This window comes from Natator depressus, chromosome 4 (genome assembly GCF_965152275.1).
Source record: "Natator depressus isolate rNatDep1 chromosome 4, rNatDep2.hap1, whole genome shotgun sequence".
In the NCBI taxonomy this organism is placed as follows: domain Eukaryota; kingdom Metazoa; phylum Chordata; order Testudines; family Cheloniidae; genus Natator; species Natator depressus.
Genome location: NC_134237.1, coordinates 50,463,691 through 50,489,752, shown reverse-complemented (window position 1 = coordinate 50,489,752; position 26,062 = coordinate 50,463,691). Strand labels below are relative to the sequence as shown.

The 26,062-nt window shown below is 41.0% G+C and overlaps 1 protein-coding gene across 1 annotated transcript in view; it reads left to right on the top strand.

Moving 5' to 3' along the window:
* The first annotated feature begins 254 nt into the window (after nt 1–254).
* The window catches only part of SLC7A11 (solute carrier family 7 member 11), a 71,552-nt gene continuing 45,744 nt past the window's right edge, over nt 255–26,062 (top strand). The window contains exons 1-5 of the mRNA XM_074950028.1: nt 255–531; nt 3,537–3,663; nt 8,318–8,433; nt 17,535–17,660; nt 25,570–25,669. Of these exons, the coding sequence (XP_074806129.1) occupies nt 255–531; nt 3,537–3,663; nt 8,318–8,433; nt 17,535–17,660; nt 25,570–25,669 (746 nt within the window). The remainder of the gene's footprint in view (nt 532–3,536; nt 3,664–8,317; nt 8,434–17,534; nt 17,661–25,569; nt 25,670–26,062) is intronic.

The window sequence follows — 26,062 nt, the reverse complement described above, 5'->3', positions numbered from 1 at the left end:
CAATGAGAGGGCAGCACCGGCTAACAACGTGAAAGGACAGGTGTTACTAAGTAGTATTTATACAGCAGTGAATATTAAAATACACTTCAGAGTGTTATACCTGTGTGCAGGAGCAGCTTGAAAGGTAACAAAAAGCAGAGAAAGAGAGTGAGAGCAATTAGAAAGAGAGCACAAAGATTAAGGAGAAGAAACTTTGAGTGCTTGCCAGAAAGTTTTTTATTTCGTTTGTCTTGAGTGTGTGGTGGCACTGTAGCATGTTTAGGAAACCTGCTCTCTCCACAATCCCTAATGGAAGCTCTTTGCAGGAGCAATCTATTGGCAGGTTGCCCTCTCTGGACAGTAAAGAGCCAGCCCAAGAAGAAAAAGTGGGGCTGAAGAAGAAAGTAACTTTTTTGAGAGGGGTATCCATTATAATTGGCACTATCATTGGAGCAGGAATCTTCATCTCTCCCAAAGGGATCCTAAAGAACACAGGCAGTGTGGGAATGTCCTTGATTCTCTGGACGGTGTGTGGTATCCTCTCACTGTTTGGTAAGTTGGTGAAAGTTTATAATTGATCCTGGGGGGCAGCTGGTGGATTTTTCCCCCCTGCTATTGGATATCAAAGACCAATCTGATATGTGAGGACCAATAAGGCTACCAATATTTTCTGTTATTTGATAATGTCTGTATATGGTACAGTACTATGCATTTGCCATTATCTCTTTCACAAGCATTGTGACACAAAACTGTATCTTTTAAAAATATTATAAGACCAAATAATGTTTCTTATGAGTCCCTAAAGTAATAGGAGAGGAAGTATCCTTTGTTTCATTTGTGACTTTTTGTTCTAGCTGTAATGGTTCATTTACAGCACGCTTGCAAGGTGCTGGCTCTTGGGGATATGGGCCAATCAGTCTGAACACCTGTGAAATGTACAGACAGCTTGATCCAGTTCCCCACTGACTAGATTAAGCTCTGAATTGAATAGCTTCTGCTGGACAAAATATTTATTGGCAAGAGTGAATGAGAGAAAACTTTGTTAGTTTTTTTCACTTTATTCACCAATTCACAATATCACTATGAAAGACCATGTTGCAAAAAGTTATGGAACTTAGCAGCTAACACTTACTAAGAGTGTTACTTTTGACTGAGAGTTTTGACTGCTGCCGTAGATTTTCTGGCAGCCTACTTGTTTTCTGGCAGGTGGTCTTGAGAGCAAGCACTGAGTAACACACATCTGCTTAAGACCATGTAAATGTCACCCTGTGTAAACTGGTTGTGGACTTAAGAGGCATCATCTCTTAAGAAGGAACATAAGGCCCTAGCTAAATGTACAGTTGAAGAAAGTTAGGATCAATTTTGATCAGAAGCTAAACTTCTTATTTTGATGCCAAAGTCCCATGCACAACAAAAATCTACTGTGGAACTTTGGAGGTTCTGCCTTGACCAAAATCCTCCTCTACAAGTGAAGTGAGAGCTGACACATAACTTGGAACCTAGTTAGGAGACTCTGGGTTTTAGATTAAACTAGAGATAGAACTCGCCTCAACATAGCACTGTACATTTTAATTTAGGTGAGTGTTATATGAGCAAGTGATTAAAGTGTAGTAAATTATGGAGATTTCCCCTACACTACATACTGTGATAAAATCTTATACAAAGTTCACCTATTTGATCAGTGAGGGTCTCTGTGAAACATGTATTGCAACATTACAGTAGTTACCTCAGACTGATTCTATATTGTATCTCTCCAGATGCACTTGGCAAGAGAAAATCTGCCAATGTTCATTAAATGTGACTCTAAGTAGATTATCAGGTACCCTGAATAATCTTAAATAAAATTTATCCAACTTTATTTACCAAAGAAATGAGATATGCCTGATATTCTTCATTAAAACGTATGATTTAATGGGCTGCTCTCAGAATAAGAACAGAATGGAAGCCCTTTGAATTACAAATCCATCTCTAAATGATGTATTATTTAGTGGTTTTTGTATTGCAATAGCTATAGCAGATGTATGCATGTCTCTGCATAACCCTGGACATTTAAGGTGCTGTATGTTGGTTTTTTGACAAATGTGCTTTATATCTTATAATTACAGTGGCATAAATTAATTAGGGAACACATAATTGATAACTGCATATATTTTATTGATCATAACACTAGACACCATATCACTTTATCATTGATTCCCAAAGGTTGCTCAAACACTGTGCATACACTAATGAATGGGTTGACTGCATTTGTTAGTGCTGGTAAATCTCTCCTTGACTGATGCTGTCCATATATGGAGGTGAGAATCTATTGGCTTTGTAATTGTGTGATGGCCTATTAAACACCCCAGCAGACACAAAGACTGGAGGGATGGTACATGGCTAAGAATATTTAGTACAGGTCCATTGTTTTTCTAGCATGCTGCTCCATAAGGCTGAGGATGCATATTGTGTATGTGGCTACCTCAGGGAGCTTTCCGAGGGTCATCATTGCGCTGTACAGTCCCTCCACAGTGGACCAAATGACTTTTGCATGACCAGACCTCCTAAAGTAATAACACAACACTGGTTTTCTTTTTATTTGATCCAATGTAAACATATTGAAGAATGAAAGATTCCTCTTACTAGGGAAATGTGAAGTCATCTGGCAATACAGAAACCCATGAAGCTTCCCAGAGCTAGGAAGAAATGCAGTAATGTGCAAGCACTGAACAACTTAATTTGAGGAGTGGGGGTGGCACTAGTACACAACACATCAATAGTCCTGGAGAGTGAAGTCTTGAATCAACAGTGCACACTTCCTGACATTGCTCCATCAATGTGCCTCAGAACTAGCAGTGAATGTGTAGTACAGTTTCCAGGCCCTTGTAATCTCAGCAGAGACTAAACCGATGATATTTCCTAGTGACAGGGCTTTGAATATGTCTACTTTTGAAGCTGTGGGGGGATTCCCAAGAGATGTACTAGCTAGAATGCTAACAACCAAATGTAGCCACAGCAGAATGAATGCTGGGAGGGGCTCATTGTCAAAGATCCCGTTCCCTCCCATTGCTTGTTCTGCCATGGCTATACTCTGTTTTTAGCGTGCTAGCTCGATGAGACCTAGTACGAGTATGTGTCCTTGAGCTGGGAATCACCCACCCCTCTCCAAGTGTAGACACACCTTTTGTCATTGTTTGGTGGGTAGCCAGACAAGCTAGCATGACAAAGCACTTTCATCTGTCTGTTTGCTAGAGCTGGTTGAGTAATGAGAAACTGTATTAGCAAATTACCTATTCAGTGGGTTACAGAAAAATGTAATTGAATAAATTACACACAAATATTTGGCCACTTACAGGGCTAACTGAACTAATGCAAAATGTATTTACAAATAACTTATTTGAAGAAATATGTCAAAACTTGTCAGAAATAATTACTCAGTAAATAACTTGCTCTATTGTTTAGTCTGTTCCTAATGCTCATGTATCACAAAAGTTTTGAATAAACATTATTGTCTTATGATACAACATTTGTATTATGTCTTATGATACAACATTTCAATTTAAAATACATTTCCATAGGTGCACTGTGCTATGCTGAATTGGGAACATGTATCAAGAAATCTGGTGGCCACTACACTTATATCCTGGAGGCGTTTGGCCCGTTACCGGCTTTTGTTAGAGTCTGGGTGGAACTGCTTATAATACGGTAAGTGTGCTGAGGGTTCTATTTACCTTCTCTGTCCACTGTCAATGCAGTTTCAAATACAAAGAGAAACCTCAGATATGAGGGGGACAGAAATGTGTATGGTGCGGTTTTTTTGGTTATTTTTTTTTTAAATATTTCTGCTGCAGGACACTTACTGGTTCTATTTCGTTTGCCAGCACTGATTATTTGGTTTCAAGATATTTTAAGAAAAATGATTTAAAATGGACTGGTTTTCATAAAAATTCAGCAACTTGATTTCAATTCTTCTGCAAAGCCTGCCAGGCTCACTGATGTCACTAATAGTGCTGATACCCACACATCATATTTAAAAATAAAGGACCTACCTTTTGAACTTGCAGTGTATCATGTGTTGGCTGCCTACTTAGATTTGTGGAAGTGAACTCTGTCTTGGAATAATTGAGGAGGGATGCAAAGGTAGTTCTAAACTATCTTTCTACCTCCCTGAGGAGAGACAGGAATAGTCTCCTTGGGTATGTCTATACTACAGTGTAATCCAGGGTTATCAGAATTTGAGGTAGCAGACCCTGGTTTTGATAACCTAGGGGCTGAGCATCTACACTCATTTGTAACCCCAGGTTAGGAATTATTGAAACCTGGGTCCCAAAATGGGGCTTCAGTGCCTACCCAGCATTTTGCAAACCCGAGTCTAATTACCATCCCAAAATGTGTCCACTCTAGCCCTTTGTTCATGGTGCAGTTTGGGAAAACTTGACTCTTCACCAAACTTGACTGTTCAGAGGACAAAGGCAGTCAGCACGTAGAATTGTGAGATATTTTTGATGGACTCCTAGAACATGAGTCCAGTGGGGCTACATCTGCAATGCAAAGCAATAGGGCTAAATGCTGGGTCCCAGCTTGACTCAGGCTGGGATGTTCCACCACTGTGGGATCCTGAGACCCTGGGTCCAAGCCCTGGGTCAGCATGATTTGTGTGTAGAAGGAAGGGGGATTAGACTTGAGCCTGAGTTTGACCACTGGGCTTACCCTGTGATGTAAACATATCACTAGAGTACTGTTCAGCTGGCCATGGCTCACCAGAGAACCATGTGCTCTGCTCATGCCCCTACATTTTCCCCCCTGTGAAGGTGTGGGAAATTTAGAGCTGGCTATGGCAGCTTTATAACACTTGGATATTACTCTAAAACAGGAGATTCCCCAGCTGCCCATGTAAAGCAGCTTTAAGTCTGTAAGTACTTAACTTGGGCCAAGAATCTGCCTTATTGTGTTGTTTTGTGACTTTTGCTACAGGTGTATATGCTGTTGGAGCCTTAAAGTATAATATATATATGTGTCTTTATGTCAAACCAAACCCACAATTTTAATCAGTTAAATCAGTTATCATATTCAAATTGATTATAGAAAGTTAGTCCCTTGAAATCTATTTGAACTATTTCTGTGAGTAGCTCAATTTATCTATATAGTTATGCAATTCACCTACATAAAATAAATGTAGGTAATTTGAAATCTGCCTGGCTTTAGTAAGACTCACTTCCTCTCATGCAGCAAGCTAATCACAGTGCACATGCTTTATTTGACCTCACTTCCATACTTCCATAAAAATGGGCAAGGATCCAAATTCTAGTACAGACTGAGTTGGCTAAAAGCAATAATAATGCTAAGTCACTCTGAACCCAAAGTTTGTTTAAAATGTGTCAACATCCTGGTGATGTCACGAGAACGTTCATTATCGTCATAGCCTGTCCCACACCCAAATAAATGTAAACTGTGCATGAGAATAAAGTCAAACCATCCTTGAATCAGGAATTCTCAGAAATAACTATGGGGGCTTATTTGTTATAACTTGTAGTTATCAGAACTACATTGCTGAAATTCTGTGTAGAGTTTTGTTTCTGACTCCTATGGCTGTGAACGAATTGGTTGTTATTGTAGAAAGAACTAGCCACCCAATATGTATTTATGTTCTAAGGAGTGACTTCTAAGGAGTCAGAAAAGTTACACACACATTCCTCAGCTGTGCCCTTTTTCCTCTGAAAGTCTGCAGGGTTGTGAAAACCACAGACTAGTGGAGCAGCCACAATAAAGAATAAACATTTCCTGCTCCCATATATCATTTCAGCCACAGTATTACAAATCCAAGGGACATTTCAGTTCTGTGTGATATGGATTAAACTGTGCTAGCAACGGTTATGTTTAAATGTGACTTTCACATGCACTTTCTCTAACCAGTGCATTCAGCGATATTTTCCCCTCCTCCCCCCACCCCGAGAACCATGTTAGACCTGTGTTATAAAGCCACGTCAGGAAAAAATACGACTTTCTGCACAGGTCAGGGAAATCATGCTAGTAACACCCACAATGTTTAAACATGGTGGTTGCTAACAGGGCTTAAACCATAGGTTGGACAATGGCATACTGCAACGTATTTAGAGCTACGGGATGCGCTGGTGGTAATTTTCCTACTTCTATCCGCACACAGTCAGCTACTATCCCTTGTTTGCAAGGGATACATTCTCTTTCTACCTATTACTGAAAGCAAGAGAAGTGCTTGTATGTGTATGTACTTTGCCAACTTTTCTTCACATTTGCAATACAATGCAAAGTGTATTGTTACTTTGACCCTCTGCTCTCTTATTTGTGGCCTGCAGCTGTTAGCACAATCCACAGAAAAATGAGAGCATATAAATGCTTATTAAGCCACGGTATTTATTGCAGGCACAATTTAGGAAAAGCAGGGATGTAAAAATTATAGTGGTGCAGCTAACATTCACTCTGTCTTTAAGAGAATTACAAAGAGGTCTGTGTGAAAAAGATTAGGTAAGGCTCTGGAAGAGAGCACTGGAATTGAAGAAGGAAGTTGTGTGTGGATACTCAAAAGATCTGGTCTGATGGTTGATCTATAGCTGTACAAACAACCTGATGCAAACTTACTCCTGTGTAAATTAGAAGTAACTCAGTTGAAGTTAATAGAGTGACATGTAAATGAGAAGAGAATCAGGCCCTGAGTGTCTGCTAAGCCATTAAACACACATATATGAGGGTGGGTGCTGGAGCAGTAAATGTGTACAAGAAGCAACCCTCCCTTAAACAGCGCAGAACCTTTGTTAACAAGATAGTTTTGGCATTTGCTTGCTGGCAGTTTGATCCAACACAATCTATGATATTGTGTCTGAGTCACAACACTGAGAAAATATTTTTCTTTTCAGAGATGCAGCTCCCTTGTGGAATTTAACAGACAATAATAACCTCTCAATAGAATTTTTAAATTGTCTCATAAAATTTTATGGCAGGGATAATAGCTATTACATTCTAAAGGATGGTTTAAATCCCATAGACAGACTATTATTCTCTGTTTAAATTCTAGAGATTTTTACAGCAATTTCAATACAGTCTTGTTTAATTTCTGTTGGTTTCACCATTGTTATATGCTATAAGGTCTTTCTGTAAAGATACTCTGGTAAGGATTGTTGAACAAGGTTAAATACAGAATTACCTAAACTTTCATCTATCCCCTGGACTGAACCAGACATTTACTGAACTTTGAATAAAAAGTATACTTAACTTTTTGTTTTCTTTGAATTTGCAAGCACTTTTGCACTTCCTGGTTTTGACCACAAGAAGAAATAAAAATACTATAATATTAATCTGTATGGGCTGGGCCTTACTCCAGGGGAATCAGATCAAAGGTATCCCTGGCCCTTAGCTCCTTATTGTTTGTAACTAGGTGATGGAAGCACAAATAGCTGTGTGAGCAGGTAGAAATGATATTTCCAGAAACAGAATTCCTGGAACTCCACTATGCAGGCAACATGACTACATCTAACCTAGAGTAACAGGGCAAACTGGTGTCAAAACCTGGGTTAATGCTAAGGCCTCTGGTTAACTTTCTCCCTTGTCTTAAAAAGAAGAGGAGGCATATTCCTTATTAAGCTGGTATATTGATGTGAGCTATCTCCTGCTCTTGAAATCACCTCACCCATCTCTGTAATATGTACTTTCTTTCTGCACATTTCATTGTGCAATAAGTGCTCTCTCACTTTCTTTGGGGAATATTCCCCAGTGTTGAAAGGGACCTGAAGCTTTTGACCAGGACAGGAAGCAGAAATGATTTACAGAAGCCTATTTACAATTACAGTTTAGCGACACAGCTTCATCCTGATTAAATACGCTAGGACTTTGATATAGGTGTTGGATATTTTTAGGATGCTTATCTGAATAAAGCAGAATCTCTGAACTTTGAAATTCTCTTGTGAAGAATGAGATGCATGCAAACATTAAAATTCTATCCACATGAACTTCTATAAAGTTGGATTTAAATACCAGTTATTATCTGGTACCTGATCCAATTTGATTTAAAGAGAATGAATAAAGGACTGTGTCCATAAATCTCCAGTGCATGTCATTTCTGACTGTGCTACAACAGGTAAGTCATAAGTCAGCCCATGCTGATAAAAGTCATGATGATAGTTTAGTAGCACCTGAGCAAAGCATAAACGATTATGTACTCCTGAGAACCTCCACTATATTCAGACACTATGGTTTTACACAGCTATGAAGGACACACCACAGTTAAATTTATCTCAGTTTTGTGATAATGAAGATGATCCTGTGTGAACATTGTTTATCCACTGGTGTAGATTAACCATCATTTCTTGATTCTTTCTGTTTACCTTAGCCCTGCTGCCACAGCAGTGATATCCTTGGCATTTGGACGCTATATTTTGGAACCATTTTTTATCCAATGTGAAATTCCAGACCTAGCAATTAAGCTTATTACAGCTGTTGGCATCAGTAAGTATCAAATTTAAGTTTTGGAGAAAGGTGAAGGTGATGTTAAAGTAGAAAATAATTAAAATAAGTCAGACATTGAATAGGTAGTGCCTTGATGCGAACCATTACAGAATTACTGTGCATTCTGGGGGTGGGTCTCTCAGTCGCTCCTCTTGTAACTGTTTCATGTTGTATAAATAATTAAATATTAATTGTATGCAGTGGTGTTGTAGCCATGTTGGTCCCAGGATATTGGAGAGACAAGGTGGAAGAGGTAATATCTTTTATTGGACCAACTTCTGTTGGTGAGTGAGACAAACTTTCGAGCTCACACAGAGCTGTACTTCAGGTCTATTTATTAACATATGGGAGATGCAGGTTCAGGTCTTGGGTAAGTGCCCTAACCATCAGGCTATCGCAGTGATGGGCAAACTACGGGCCACATCTGCCCCACCAGCCGTTTTAATCCGGCCTTCAAGCTCCTGCTGGCGAGGAAAGTCTGGGGCTTGCCCTGCTCTGGCGCTCCAGCCTGGGTGCAGTGTCAGTGGCTGCGCGGCTTCTGGAAGCAGTGGCATATCCCCCTCCAGCTTCTATGCAGAGGGTAGCGTGAGGGCTCCACTCCGCATGGTGCCCCCACCCCAAGCGCCGCCCCAGCAGCTTCCATTGGCCAGGAACCATGGCCAATGGGAGCTTCAGGGACGGCAGCTGTGGATGGGGCAGTGTGTAGCAGAGCTCCCTGGCCATATCTCTGCGTAGGAGCCAGAGTGGGGACATGCTGCTGCTGCTGCTGCTGCTGCTGCTTCTGGGAGCTACTTGAGGTAAGCACTGCCCCGAGCCTGCAGCCCTGAGCCACACCCCTCCGTGCCCCAACCCCCTGTCACAGACCTGATCCCGCTCCTGCCCTCTCTCTGTCCACTGAATATTTAATTAATTACACAAACTGGAACAGCTGCAAGAGGAGAGATTGAGAAAGACTCATCCCAGAATACCCAGTAGCCTGGCAGTCAGGACAGAGCAGGGACTTGAAGCCTCATCAGTGGTGAGTGCCCTAACCAACAGGCTCTTCTGGGGAGGGTCTCTCAAACTCATTTTTCCTGGTGAAAAACTTTGGGACAAAACTGAAGCCTTTCAATATGGAACAGGACATTTTTTGAAATCTCAAAGGTTTTTGGGACAGGAAAACCATTTCCTGCTCAGGTGTAGCCAGTATTTCAGTAAGCTATGAACCCAACCATCTCTTATCACAGTGGGTGCAGAGCAGTGTAGGTATTAATGCATAGCACTGACACAAACACAATAGGAACAGCCCCTCTTAGTCTTTTTTCCTATTATTCAGCTGGCACATAGGTAGCCCCTACATTACAGTGTTCTGTTTACTTCTGGTGGAATGAGGTTGGCAGTTCCTTAGGAACAGTGCTCTTTTTAATTTGGGCAGCACATATATTTGAAACAATATAAAAGGAATGAAAAAGGAGTTCAGACAAAACAGTGTAAAAAGTCACACAGGAAGATACTTTTGTTTTGCACAGGTAATTGAATCCGATGACTTTTTATTTATATAGGGAGATACATTGAACTTCCAGTCTCCCGTATAAAGAAACAAGTTATTTGTAGAAGTGTTTGTCCACCAGTATTAAAAAAAATCAATATCTGACCACATTTACTTCTATTTTAATTATGCAGAAACCATATGAGTAATTAAATTAAGGTCTTGAGTTTTTGAGGTTAATGACTTCTTTTATAATTACATCTGCCTAAAATATTTCAGGACAAGATAAGGGTAAGACAGATGTTCAAGAACTTCAAGGTCACTGAGACAGAAGGAACATTATGGGGTGACTCCATTAAAGTGTTTTGTTAAGTGCCTGTAATTCTAGCACCAAGAATGAACAATTTAAAATCGTATTTTTATTACTTTTAATTTAATTGAAAATCTGTCTGATAAGCCAGGATTTCACAAAATAATTAAGCAAAGAAGCAGCGTGGCAGGAGGGTGGAGTTATCCTGAAATAATGATGCCCTGAGGGGAGTTTGGAGTCAACAGCAAATTGTTGCTATGGTGACCAAAAGAGAGTTTGTGCAGAGCAGGTAGGATGAGTTACTGCCTCACTGAAACTAGAGATTCCTGGAGAAAGTCTTGTAAATATGACCAACAAAGATGTCAAGGGAAACACTGATGGATGGCGTTTAGTGTTTACTTTTCTGTAATGATGTAGCATTTTGTGTATTGTATCAGATAGTGCACATATATCCAGGGATCTGAAAGTCTGACTGTGACTCTTATATGAGCAGAATTATCTAGTGTATTTATTATTATTATTAGTAGTAGTATGGTTGTATACAAAGTTCCCCATCCAGACAGGAGTCTTTGTTTCCTTTCAAGGGTTTGATATAGCCAAAGTCAAACTGCAAGTCAGCTACCTTATCTCTTGCCTTCTCACCCACTTCTGTGTCTCTTCTTTCTGTCTGCCGCCATGGCTGATTATGCAGAATGATAAGACTGCTCTTTGCAGCTCTCTGGCTCACCCAAGTTATCTTTATTATCTCAGATGGGAATAAAATAATTGGAAGCATCATGGAACTATGTGTTAGTAATAAGAGAGATTTTGTTCTGTAGCCTTACCATCTTGTTCTATGATCTTCTCAGCAAGCAAGATTTACAAGATGATAAGGGTTGGGCTGGATTAGTATTTGGATGGGAATATTCCCAGAAAAGTCCACAATTATGTTAATGGTTCAGAGGTAGTTCCCTTTAGAGCAGTACTAAAACTGTGTTCCTATATTGTGTTGGGGCACCGTGCTGCTGCAGTTGCCATATTTCAGATGAGAGCTAAAGCTGAGCTCCTGGACAATGTATCAATTTTAAAATTCCATTATTTATTTATGTATTTATTTATTTTATAGCTCCAAAGAGCATGCTAGACACAAAATACCCCCTGTAGTCATACCAAACCTTAGCAATTTTGGGCATATTTTGGAAGCAAATTACTTGTATCTACAACGTAATCAATTACTGCCCACCATTATCAGGCCTCTATGCGCAGGGCCAGCCTAAGGATTTTAGTGATGTTAGTGAGACAATTCTTTGGGAGTACACCACAAATGTAACCAATTCAGTATACATAAAAAGTGAATGTATGGGGGATAATCTTTAGATTCTTCTCTGGCTCTACCCCAGTCGTCTGCTACAGAAGTGGAACCCAGCTGTCTCTTCCTTTCAAACTTAGCAATAATTTTATGTCAATTTGTGTTTTTCATGTTGACCTTTGCAAGGAGGAGGGCTAGAAACATACTTTTTCTTCTTAAATGAAAGCTGAGAGTCTCCTTCACGTTTGTATTTCCCCCAAATCACAGGTCCCTTGGCTGCAGACTTTGCAGGGCCAAAAGGCCTATATTACATGCAGTTTCAATTCTAGCACAATCAGAGAGCGAGAAAGTGCTATATACACACAGTGCATAGTGGTCTGTGTGTGTGTGTGTATGTATATATATAATGCATTCTTTGGGATAAATTACACTACATACGTGTATTGAACTGTATTGTTACTATGTAACCTGAATAGAAATGGCCCAGTTTATACTGTATATGCAATCACTTCACTTCATCTCCATATCAGATGAGCAGGTAAAGAGGCTTCAGATATAGAAAGCTATGAGTCTGAGAACAGATCAATTGCTCATGTATGATTTAAGGGTTTTTAATTTGCTTATGTGTATTTTGGGGCTACTCCTAGTATTTGACACCCTAGAGAGGACTCAAATTTCCCTTGTCTTTGAGTTCTGCCCCATCATCAAATACTCCAGATATAGACCCCTTCCTAAACACTAGTAATATTGTTCTGGGAATGGCAGCCAATGGGAGCTGCAGGGCTGGTGCCTCAAGGCAGGGACAGCACGCAGAGCCCCTGGCACCTCCGCCTAGGAGTTAGAGGGACATGCCAGCTGCTTTTGGGGAGCTCCCCCCCCGCCTCAGGTAAGCACCGCTCTGCACCCCAACCCCAAGCCTTGAGCCCCCATCCACATCCAAACTGCCCCAGCAGTGGCCGGTGTGACTGGCCCAGGGGCTGCCTGATCTACTTGGGCAGCCCTGGAGCCAGCTGGACTGGCCGCTGCAGAGGTCACGGAAAGACATGGAATCTGTGACTTCCGAGATCTCTGTGACAGACACGCAGCCTTAGTTATGACTAAATCAGTCCCTTTGGCAGATAAGCAGCTTAAATAAAGACTTTTCTTTGCTGGGCTGCTTTTGTATTCCAGATCAAGATTTAGGCCTTCTCTGCCTCCTTTTCAATTGGTGCACACAGATGTGCAAATAGCAACGTATTTAGGCTAATGTGGGCTGTTTCTTCTCAGAAGCACTTAGGCCATAAAAGCCTGACAAGCTGGTGTAGGTGGCTCCCTTTTGTTCCCTACTCTATCAGTGGAAAATAGGCCAGGATCTAACTCTACTGCTGCTCTCCTGTTGGCTTTTATTATTTTATTATACTTTTTATAGCGATGACAGTGTGAAGGATGAGATTGAGGCAAGCGATAGCTGACAAATGTCACCATCTCATTTGATTGTATATTCATGCCATTTTTTTCACCCTCCATGGTCACCTACTGTGCCACAGGTGCGTGCTATACCTGGGCTGGCACTGCCTGCTTCTGCCATTCACTAGCATTACCTTGATCCTGTAGCATAGCCTCCGCAAACAGTTTATGGTGGTGTTTCTCAAGGTGTCTATGCCCTATGAACCCCCATGCCACAATTCATTGTCATGGTGGCAAATGACAGCAGGATCAATGCATGGACGCAAACCACTCTGATGCTGCATAATCACCCTGGATACAGCTTCTATCTCGATAATTGGCACAGTTGTTATATCCTTTTCCACATCCTGCTCAGGTATTCCTTCATGGCTTCTATTCTCCACTATCTTCTCCCTTCTCTCCTCTAAAATCACACTGCTGTTTATAAAACACAGGTACAAAAACCACAGGTAGACAGACTTGTGCTAGCTTTGCTAAACCTAGTGTGCTAAAAATAGCAGTGTGGACATTGTGCCATGGGCAGTGGCTTGGACTGGTCACCTGAGCTCAGACCCAGGGGTCAGGTGGACTTTGAGGCACTGGCTAGCACTAGCCACCCAAGTCCACACTGCTACTTTTAGTGTACTAGCTCAAGCAACGCTAGTGTGAGTCTGTCTGTCCATGCTGAGAATCGCACCTCCTCACTGCAGTATAGATGTACTGTTAGGCTCGTGCAGATTGCTACTGACTTCACTCAGGCTCTGCAGTAGCATAAGTATCTTCTGTGCCTGAACAGATCTGCTTGCAACACTGGAATCATGCATGTTCAGTCTTTAATTGCATTTTTCTCTCTCTCTCTTCCTGTTCAACTGCAAACCCACAACTAAGCAGCCACAAAGTAGCTAACTACCCCATTTCTGGTTTTGCCTTGGCTGAGATCACAAGAAACATCTGTGAGTTTCGAATGTGGCCACAAACAGAGGAGATTGTGTTCAAGAAAACACGACCCACCTACGAATTTATGGCTTGTGCATGAGCTAAACCAGGAGATACGTCTACACTGCAATAAAAAATCTGCAGTACTGAGTCTCAGACCCTGTGTCAGCTGACTTGAGCTCATGGGGCTGGTGTCACAGGGCTATAACGTTGCAATGTAGATTTTCAGCCTTTGGCTGGACCCCAGGCTTGGAACCCCTCCTTGCTTGAGACCCCCCAGTGAATGTCTGCACTGCAACTTTGTATCCCTGTGGCCCGAGCCCTGCAAGCCCAAGTCAGCTGACCTGGGCCAGCCACAGCCATACCACGGGTCTTTTATTGCAGTGTAGACATAACACGTGTGAATTGAAATTATCATTCTCTTAGCTCTAGTACTCACTAGCTGTTTGCTATCTGATAAAAATGTTACTTACTCTGTGTTGAGTTGTGTAACTGAATGTTCCTGGCATGGAACTTGAACTCTACATGAGCTGAATGTAAGGTTTACAATACTGAGCTGAACATTTCATCTTATATTTGTATTGTGCCCCCTGCCTGTGCTTTGTCTTGTGCAAGAGCCACAATACAAATATAAGCTGAAATTTCTAGAAAATATGAAATAAACCACTGAATAGCTCCTGGCATTGGATTTCTTAGTGACTTACACAGTGCAGATATATTAGCTGTTTAAAATGTATTTTGGTGAATTTTCAATTAAATGCTTAAGGGTAGCTGCGAAAATTTACAATATAAAAGAGTATTTGATCAACAAACAAGTCAATCCAACATATGTAAGGATTTACGGCCTGATTCAGAACTCTGTTACTCCACTTTAGAATTGGAGGAACTTTTAACACTTAAACTGAGTTATATCAGGTTTCAGAGTAGCAGCCGTGTTAGTCTGTATCCGCAAAAAGAAAAGGAGTACTTGCGGATTTGTTAGTCTCTAAGGTGCCACAAGTACTCCTTTTCTTTTTGAGTTATCTCAGTGTCAAGTGTCACCGAGGTGAATCAGTCTCCCAGCACGTTATATGTGTTGCCAGGTCAATGTATGCACACAAGAATTATAAAGCAAAACACAAAATATTCTGACTACAAGGAGATTTTGCAGAAGTCAGACACTTTTGTTTTTGTGGTAACCCAGAAGAGACTATCTCAGTTCTGAAGTACAGTAAAACCCTGCTCCGTTTTGCTGGTTAAGCATCACCCGAAGCCCTAGAGCTGACTTGTAAAGACACATGATGAAACAGCAGTTCTAGCATCTGGAGAGTCTGTACAGGGCCAGACCTGCAGCACCTGCATTAATATTTGCTAAGCTCCAAGTTTCAGGCTCTGGATGGGCACTCCTGAGTTGTGATTTTATAAATCCAGTGGTGTGTGAGATATTTGGTAATCCAGATAAACCAAGGCTCCTAAGAAGGCTTTGAAGTAAGGAAGCATTCTGATGTAAAGCTGGTTCATTAGGCCCTCTAAATGGAAACAGAGAGAGGATCAATTGATAGGCTTGCACTGTCTCATTAACCCCTTTCTCCAGCAAGGGATTAAAAACTGTATTCTTCTTTTGGCTAGCAATAAGTATTTGTACTCTATAATTATTCATTTACTAATACTGCTTTATCTCCTCTCTTCCTATGGGCATATCATTACATAAGCTAGAATAACTGGGATAGAATTAGATGCTTCATTGTTCATCTTCTGTGTCAGTCATTAAGAACCGGAATGTACTTGCCCTGATGTGTTGTTCTTTGACTTTAGCAAAGCTTTTGACACGGTCTCCCACAGTATTCTTGACAGAAAGTTAATGAAGTATGGGCTGGATGAATGGACTATAAGGTGGATAGAAAGTTGGCTAGATTGTCGGGCTCAACGGGTAGTGATCAATGGCTCCATGTTTAGTTGGCAGCCAATATCAAGTGGAGTGCCCCAAGGGTCGGTCCTTGGGCTGGTTTTGTTCAATATCTTCATAAATGATCTGGAGGATGGTGTGGATTGCACCCTCAACAAGTTTGCAGATGACACTAAACTGGGAGGAGAGGTAGATACGCTGGAGGGTAGGGATAGGATACAGAGGGCCCTAGACAAATTAGAGGATTGGGCCAAAAGAAATCTGATGAGGTTCAACAAGGACAAGTGCAGAGTCCTGCACTTAGGATGGAAGAATCCCATGCACTGCTATAGACTAGGGACCGAATGGCTCGGCAGCAGTTCTGCAGAAAAGGACCTAGGGGTGACAGTGGACGAGAAGCTGGATATGAGTCAACAGTGTGCCCTTGTTGCCAAGAAGTCCAATGGCATTTTGGGATGTATAAGTAGGGGCATTGCCAGCAGATTGAGGGACGTGATCGTTTCCCTCTAGTCGACATTGGTGAGGCCTCATCTGGAGTACTGAGTCCAGTTTTGGGTCCCACACTACAAGAAGGATGTGGAATAATTGGAAAGAGTCCAGCGGAGGGCAACAAAAATGATTAGGGGACTGGAACACATGAGTTATGAGGAGAGGCTGAGGGAACTGGGATTGTTTAGTCTGCGGAAGAGAAGATTGAGGGGGGATTTGATAGCTGCTTTCAACTACCTGAAAGGGGGTTCCAAAGAGGATGGATCTAGACTGTTCTCAGTGGTAGCTGATGACAGAACAAGGAGTAATGGTCTCAAGTTGCAGTGGGGGAGGTTTAGGTTGGATATTAGGAAAAACTTTTTCACTAGGAGGCTGGTGAAACACTGGAATGCGTTACCTAGGAAGGTGGTGGAATCTCCTTCCTTAGATATTTTTAAGGTCAGGTTTGACAAAGCCCTGGCTGGGATGATTTAGTTGGGGATTGGTCCTACTTTGAGCAGGGGGTTGGACTAGATGGCCTCCTGAGGCTCTTCCAACCCTGATATTCTATGGTGGGTAGGGCACACAATTGGGGGTGAGGATGAAAGGATCCTTCCTTCCCCTTCTTCTGTCTTTGCATATGAGGTGGACACAGGCCCAAACTTGGCACTGGAGGACTGCAAGGCCTCTGTGCACCTACCACCACCAACAGTGCTAGAATTCCCAAAGATGGCTGGGAAGTTCCTTGCATCCTAATCCTCTTGTGTCTGTTGTAACATGGTCCTAAAAGAGGATAAATAGTGAGAAGAAGAGTAAGTGGAAATAAAGGCAGAGATGAAGCAAGGGGCAAATTTATGCAGGGCCTAAGTGAGAGTGAGAAGCCTTCATTTTATTATTAATTAATGTTTTAAAAATGCAAATCTACAATCAAGCCAACATTAACACTGAGGCCCAGAGCGATGGGATGTGCAATTAATTTTTTAATCAAAAGCAGTGTTATATCAGCCCATCCATTACCAACAGTTAACAATTCTGACACTGAGTAAGTGACGAGCTATAATTTGAGGTGGAAAGAGCTAGGCAGATAGTGAAGAGGTTGATGGTTGGAGCAGTGGGACAGAAAGATGGGTTCAGCAGAGGCATTTAGCATAGGAAGGGGAGGGGAAAGGTGAGGCGGTAACAGAAGGAAAAAGTTATTAGGATGTTTCTGTTTTCTTTCATGTGTAAGAACCCATCGTTCAGCATTGTTCAGTTTCTAGTTTACGATGCCTTCAGTGGGATAAGCACTTCTGTTTAACTTTCCCCTCTTCTTCTCTTGCAGCAGTGATAATGGTCCTGAATAGCATGAGTGTCAGTTGGAGTGCTCGCATCCAGATTTTCCTTACCTTTTGCAAGCTCATAACAATTTTGATAATTATAGTCCCTGGAGTTATGCAGCTAATTAAAGGTATGAACTGAAAAGTAAATGCTTTTTAAATTATTTTTCTCTTCCTTCCTCCACCCTCACTGCCACCAAATAGTGCCTATACCAGCAAAATCTCTTAATTAGTCTCTGCTTGTTTAACTTGAGCTCTGTACTGTCATGCAATTGATTGGAAGTGGAACTACACTGGGATGAACTGGTATTTACAGCATCATGCCAATGACAGTATTGAGTCTAGATCCAGCATGTTAAATTAAGAAGCACAGAATTGCTCCTTTCAGTATCCAAACTTTTATTTGAAGTGAAAACTCTCTGTAGAAAGGACAGAATCAGTTTTAATGGCAGATGGGCATGTCTTGTTCCTCTAAATGTTTTAATACATTGGACATTAAGAATCGTCTGGCCTAGATAATTTGTTTTTAACTGCATTAACGCTTAGCCCTGTTCACTACTATATGTTATGAATTAGCAACAGGAATGTTCAGGGTTCATAATTTTCACAACGTTATGAGCATATCAAAATGTGCACTGTAGCTCCCAAATGTTAAAATACTTGTGTTAAAATATTGTGGTGATGATTCATTGAATCTGCATGGGAGAAAGATGTTGTTCCTGATGTTGGCCTTTGCAGATATTTAAACTAGCAGACCTGCCCATATGTGATTGTATTTGATGCTCATGTACATGCACGTTACTGATACCAAGTGAAAGAATAAATATCAAACCAAGACAGCAGGGCTAATACAAACCCAGTGAAGGAAATCTGAAGAGTTCACAAGTCTCTCCATATTGTCATTGTTTAAATGTTACAGTAGCAAAGCACAAAAAAGACATTCAGAGTAGGGGAGACAGAAGAGCTGTTGATTTTAATAAGCTCATTGGTAGATCCTATCTGGCAAGAATTTCATATGCTATCAGTTCAGGAGGATACTTTTACAATAGCCTCAAACCTGAGTCAAAACCACAGTATGTCTGTCCATCATATCTGTCATGGCATCTCATGTATTCTCTTTTGGCTGTATAGTCCAATTTGTGAGGAGCAAGGTCTTGAGCAGATCTAGGAATGCTGCTGAAAAACTTGGCATGATGCTTGGCCCTTTTTTTCAATCCGCTTTTCACATCTGTCTTTCTCAGAATGTTTACAATATTTTTTGATAGGTACTCTCCATTCAGATCTGTCGTTGGCTGTGTCTTCGAAGTCATCAATATTTACCTTCCTATGAGTTGATATTCTGCTTAAGGTCATCTTTGAAGCATTTATGTTGACTGCCTTTCCTATACTTTCCTAGTTCCAGCCCACCATAAAGAACTCTTTTGGGGGAATCTGTTACCACCCATTCTGATAATGTGACCCACCCATCCTTGCTGAGCTTTCATAATCATTACTTTGATGCTATTTGTTTCTTCTCTCTCAAGGATGTTGATATTTGACACTTTGTCTTGCCAGCAGAACTACAGAATAGAACAAAGACAATGCATGTAAAAGCTTCCAAGTTGCTTGATGTGTCTGTAGTAAACTGTCCATGTTTCACATCCATATAAAAGGGTGCTATCACTGCAGCATTGTGTCTCAGTTCTGGCAACAGTTTGAAGGTAGGCTGGTTGAGTACACTATGGGAAAGTCTTCCAAAAGACTGGCTTGCCTTTGTATTCTGTTTGATATTTCTTGACCCAGGGAACGATCATCTGAGATACTACTGCCAAGATATGTAAAGTTACTGCCATTCTTTAGTTTTGTACCAGTGATGCTGATGTTTGGCTTAGTGGTTGCTGGGGCTGGTTGGAAGAGGACTTCATTTTTTTCCAGGCTGATGATGTGTCCAAACTGTTTAGTTGCTTCTGAGAACCTCTCAAGGATGAGCTGGAGGTCACTTTCACTGTGACTAAGTAGAGCACAAACATCTGCAAAGAGAGCTTCACAAATGAGTTCCTCAGGGACTTTTGTCTTTGCAGCAAGTCTTCAGAGATTGAAGAGTTCTCCATCAGTTATGTAGCTTATGTATATGCCTTTTTGACAGCTATCATTTGCATAATTCAGAATGGCTTCAAAGAAGAGACCACAGAGTACTGGTGCCAGTATGCAGCTGTGTTTCACCCTGTTAGATACTGGGAATGATTTAGAGAGGTCACCATCTGAGAGTTCTTGATCAGACATGTCTTCATGGAATTGACATATGGTGTTAATGAATTGGGCAGTCAAACTTTTCTAGAACTTTCCAGAGGCCATTTCTGTTCACACTGTCAAGCACTATTTTTAGATCTATGAAGCACTGTCAAGCACTATTTTTAGATCTATGAAGACAGCATACAGTTCCATGTTTTGTTGAATGCATTTTTCCTGAATCTATCTCACAACAAAAATCATGTCTATGGTGCACTGACCCAACCTAAATCCTCATTCGGTCTCTGATGGAAGCTTCTCTGACACTATTTCGACAAGCTGATGGAGCAAAATGAGAGCTGATGATATAATGCTATCAATTTTTTCCTTTGAGTTTTCCCTTAGTTTTTCTTGATGAAATGGATGTCTCAACTTTGCTATATTCAGTTGTGGTTTGATCTATTCCGTATTGTTTCAATGAGGGGCAATAATGTGTAAATTGAAAATGGTTCTGATCATACTGTGGTCAGTCCAACAGTTTGCTCCTCACATCGCTGTGGTGATCTTGATATCCCTGATGACTCTGCCATGTAATGACATAGTCAATCAGGTGCTTGGATCTTGGATGCATCAACAAAGTTTCATATTTGTCAGCTTGCCTGAAGATTGTGTCCGTAATAACAAACTCGTGTTCAGTACACTTGCTGAGGAGACCACACCTGTTAATTTTTCTCTTTTCCAACTCTGGCATTAAGGTCTACCAGACGTATGAGTTTGTCTTCACTGGATATAAATTTGTTTATGTCATCCAAATCAGAATAGAACTGTTCTTTTAATTATTCATGGCTGGAGCACAAGCACTGATAAGAGTCACAATATCATTAATTTCCAACAGAAAATTGTAGAGTAATTAGGTGTTTGTTTTTGCCCACAGGTAAGTATCTCGGTGATTTCAGGAGGCTATATTTAATGGCAAAACCAGCACCATCAATTGTCATCTTCTGCTGGTTTTCCTTTTCAAAAAAAGCTGTAGCCACCTTCTAGTTCATTATGGAGCCTTCATCTTCAGGTTTGGTTTTGCTGAGGGCAGCTATGTTGTTACTATTTCTAGCAGGTTTTCTTGCAACTAATGCTGTACGTCTTTCAAATCTTGATGGGCTATCTTTGTCCATTAGGGTCTGTATGTTCCATGTAACCACAGAGAGAGCTCTTGTTTTGTAGGAAAAACAAGAGAGATGTTACTGAACATCCTTGCTCCCCAGGATTCAAGGTTGAGCAACCGAAGTCCCAGGTCACCTGTGTAAAAGTTTGTGATTGTGACTCCAAGTGTTCAGCTACACCTGACACTTCACCACTCACCCATCGTTGGAGACTTTTTTTCTTAATGATTTGTGAGGTTTTTTAGGTGAGAAGTCTGTTGCATATGGGCAATCACACTCTTTGGGCTGCTGAAGTTGGAGAACAGTGACACTAAAGGTCACGATGACTGGAAACTACATAAGATGCAGGGGATAGTCATTGACCTCTTTTGTGCTTTATCAGGACTTATGTATTTCACAATACAATGATGCAGTGCCTTTTTAGAGGTTGGACCTAGAGGTTTCCTCCACTTGGTGCACCAAAGCAGATTTAACATGTTGAGGGTCATCAACACAGTAGTCATTCTATAAAGAACTTGATCCTGAATCCTGGGCAGCAAAAATGTTCAGCAATGCCCCAGGTAAATGAGAAGCCCTTTTACAGGACAGCAGTGCTCACCCTAGCAAGTGAAAGGGCTAGGAAAGGTGCTCTAATCATTGCCTGCCCAAATGTAATCTGAACAATTCATCACAACTGGTGGATCATCTGTAAAGGAGTCATTCTATAAGAGTTCAACAACACTGTTCCCCCCCACCACAAACACACACACTCACAGAGCAGTGGATTCAGATTTTCTCAGGGCCATAGATGGCTCACTTTTTTAAAATTCTTGTTAGCCAGTGACTGTCTCTTAAACAAAAGTTTCCCGCTCTGGGTCTCTGTCTAATCACTAGACAGATTCCTGATCTCATGTGTTTTGTTTTCTTCTTCACAGCTGCTCCTCCTCCTTCCTCTCACTTTCACATTAAAAATACTCTCTTTTTTTTTTAAACTCATCTCTTAATATCCTTGTAGCGGACCAAATCCTGAGCTCCTCGCTCAGGGCTAGATCCAATTACCCTTACTTATGTTGAGTAGAACCATTGATTTCCCCGTGTGACCCACCCCCATCATTGGCTTCCCATGGTGCTTTTGTCTTGTGTGTCAAACCAGCTATGCTAAACTGTGTCCCCCTGAATCACTCCTTCTGTCCACGCTATCCTCTCACAGCCCCACAACCCTCTCCCTCCATATGCTGTTAGTTAGGCTATCCACAGAATAAGGTACTTCTCATTGTGAGTGAGGCTGGCAGAATCTGGCTTTCAATTTTTTTCAGTCATTACTCAGGCAAAACTCACATCAGCTTCAGTGATGTAATGGAATGCTAATGATTAAATTATTATACCATGTACTGTATTATACCATTCAGCCACTAGGTGGCGCTGTGTGAGAAAATACGTTATTTAAAGCTACCCTCAGCCATATTAAAGTATAAACACATCTAGTGTGTATAAGCAAGCGCTGTAGCCAGTCCATATCTGCTACAGGAACATGACAAGTGAGGAGTTTGAAATGAATAAAGACAGAGTGAAAACTGAGTAAGGAGTTCAGGATTTGTCCCTTTGATAATTAGGAAACTGAACAGAATTCTGTGTAGGCTTACAACTTCCTAGAAAATGTAGCACATAACAATGCGCTAGAGCTACACTGAACCTGGTAACATTATAGCAGAGAATGAGAGTAATTCTCGTTGAGGGGAATTGCACAGATACACACATAAAGCTTGCTATTAGTTACAGCACACATTTGCAGTGCCAGTTTCCCCCAGCAGATTCGGTTACAATATTCCTGTCCCGATAGGATCGATGGATCTATAAGCAAACCTTTCTTTCTGTGTGCAAACTCTTCACTGCATCTTCCAAATGTGAATGTTTGTGAAGTGGGGAGTAGCAAAACCCTGCATTCCTGAGATATGAACGTACATGTGCCTACAGGGAAGAACTTGTTTTGTCAATTTCTCCCCTTCCCCATTATCTTCTTAAAATGAGCAGAAGTGCATTCAAAACAATCTGTACAGGAAATTGAGTAGGGAAAATCTTTAGAACAATCTGTGGAAAAATATGAGCACACAGCCTATTACAATATGTCTGTAGTCACCTCCTGGGTACTGTTTTCAATATGTTTACCCGCAAGTGTTTGGATAGATAGCTGTATAATTCTTGCTTAGTATAATGTGACTCATGGTTATGAATATTATGTGGTAGAAATCTACTGGATGCTAATAGCTTAAATGCTGGACAGATTTTACCTATCAATTCAGTTTTCCAAAAAATGCTGTTTATAAGTGAAATGCTGGCAGTGTTCTTTGTGATTTAAATTTTAACATATAATTACAGAGAATAATTAGGAAAAATTAAGAGCCTAATTCTGTTCTCATTTGTGTTAGTGTAAATCAGGAATAGCTCCACTGAAGTGAGTGCAGTTACAGCACTGTGAGTGCACTCAGAATCAAGCCCAAGAAAGAAAATAGAATAAACACAGAAGATCAAATTCTGATGTTACATGATTGTGTGGACCTCCCATTGAAGCCTCTGAAAGCCTCCTGGAGCCAGTGGCAGAATTTGGCCTGAGCCAGACATTTCAAATCCAGAATTTGAACCTTCTCTTTCCCCCAAGTGTCAGCTCGGGGGGAGGAGGGGGGGGGGAAACTGCAACCAGATAGCAATTTACTATGTACTTATCAACCCCAAATTACCCACATTCAAAATCTAATTGGCTACAGAAAATAAATAGGCCTAAATTATACAAATAACTAACAATTGGACATAAAAATTAATTACACATCAACTATACAACTAGGGCAACCACATAAACAATGTGGCCCACCCTAATTGGTTGGTCTGTTCTAAAACACGGCCGTCAGACCAGATAAAAAGGACGAAGGCACGGGACTGTGTGTGTGTGTGTGTGTGTGTTTTCGGTCATAAGGAAAACCTGACCCACACCCCCTGAACTGAAGGGACGTGCACTTCTCAACTGTCTGTACCCGGCCAGTGCAGAAAACGGCCGACTGAAGGGTAACATATTTTTGGACGAATGCAGGGTAAGCCTACGGAGTAATAGAAGTCTGGTCGCTCAAGCCAAATTGATCACAGTTGTATCAATACTGTAGTATAAAATCAATAGTAGGTGGCTAATGCTTAATAGCTTTGCATGCATTTGTGCTTGTCTTTTAAGTAACCCAAGCAGATGCCTGTAGTGCTGTCGTTCATTAGCTCCTTATACGTATAGTTGTGTTGCCTTTAAAATATTTTGTCACCAGGAATATAAAACTGGTGTGTCATAAATATAAACGGAAGGGTAAACACCTTTAAAATCCCTCCTGGCCAGAGGAAAAACCCTTTCACCTGTAAAGGGTTTAGAAGCTAGGACAACCTCACTGGCACCTGACCAAAATGACCAATGAGGAGTCAAGATACTTTCAAAAGCTGGGGGGAGGGAAAAACAAAGCCTCTCTCTCTGTCTGTGTGATGCTTTTGCCGGGGACAGAACAGGAATGGAGTCTTAGAATTTAGTAAGTAATCTAGCTAGGTATGCGTTAGATTCTGATTACTTTAAATGGCTGAGAAAAGAAGCTGTGCTGAATGGAATGTAGATTCCTGTTTTTGTGTCTTTTTGTAACTTAAGATTTTGCCTAGAGGGATTCTCTATGTTTTGAATCTGACTACCCTGTAAGGTATTTACCATCCTGATTTTACAGAGGTGATTCTTTTTACTTTTTCTTCTATTAAAATTCTTCTTTTAAGAATCTGAATGCTTTTTCATAGTTCTTAAGATCCAAGGGTTTGGGTCTGTGTTCACCTATGCAAATTGGTGAGGATTTTTATCAAACCTTCCCCAGGAAGGGGGGTGTAAGATTTGGGAGGATTTTGGAGGGAAAGACGTTTCCAAACAGGCTCTTTCCCAACTATATCCGTGTTAGACGTTGGGTGGTGGCAGCAATAAGTCCAAGGGCAAAAGGTAAAATAGTTTGTACCTTAGGGAAGTTTTAACCTAAGCTGGTAAAAGTAAGCTTAGGAGGTTTTCATGCAGGTCCCCACATCTGTACCCTAGCGTTCAGAGTGGGGAAGGAACCTTGACATGGTGAATAAGAGCTTTACTTACGCTTGTCTTCAGGGCTTTTATTATAACCTGCCAGGACCAGCATATGTAAAGTTACTGTTCAGGAACTCGCAAATTGTCCACAATATTACATGTACTTGCGCTTGTCTTCAATATAATCTGCCTTTTGTATTAATCCTTATTCAGTGCTGGTCTTTGGTTTTCCTTTTCTTGTTTTGCTTATGCTGTTGTTATAGTCAAAAATCATTAAAAGCCTTTCTTAAAGAATAATTAGTAGTTCTTACTTATTTTATACGGACACCACTTAACCTCATTACATCTGTGGTGGGTGGTGGGAAGTAGCAAACGCCCCGGGGTAAAATAGGGTCCCAAGGCTTGCCTCCTTCCAGATAGTCCCATTGATGTCAACAGCAGAATCTGAAGTCAATTGAACTATCTGGGTGAGTAACTTCTCCATGATGTGATTTTTTTTTTTTGAAGAGGGAAAGGGAGAGTAGATGGTCACAATGCAGTAGTCATGGGTAATTTTTTTTATTGTCTAGTGAATATTTCAGAGGTTATATTTAAGCATCATTTCTATTTCTATTGCAGGAGAAACACAGCACTTTAAAGATGCATTTGCAGGGAATGATGCCAGTGTTATGGGATTACCTCTTGCTTTTTATTCAGGAATGTATGCCTATTCAGGCTGGTAAGTAGTCCAAAGATGTCCACTTGTATTATAGATTGTATGCTGTAACAAAGCCATGTATCTTAGTGTAAAAAATGACTGACATGTCCTGTATCATAGAATCATAGAAGATTAGGGTTGGAAGAGACCTCAGGAGGCCATCTAGTCCAACCCCCTGCTCAAAGCAGGACCAACCCCAATTAAAACATCTCAGCCAGGGCTTTGTCAAGCAAGGCCTTAAAAATCTCTAAATATGGAGATACCATCACCTCCCTAGGTAACCCATTCCAGTGCTTCACCACCCTTCTAGTGAAATAGTTTTCCCTAATATCCAACCTAGACCTCCCCCATGACAACTTGAGACCTTTGTTCCTTGTTCTGTCATCAGCCAACACTGAGAACAGCCTAGCTCCA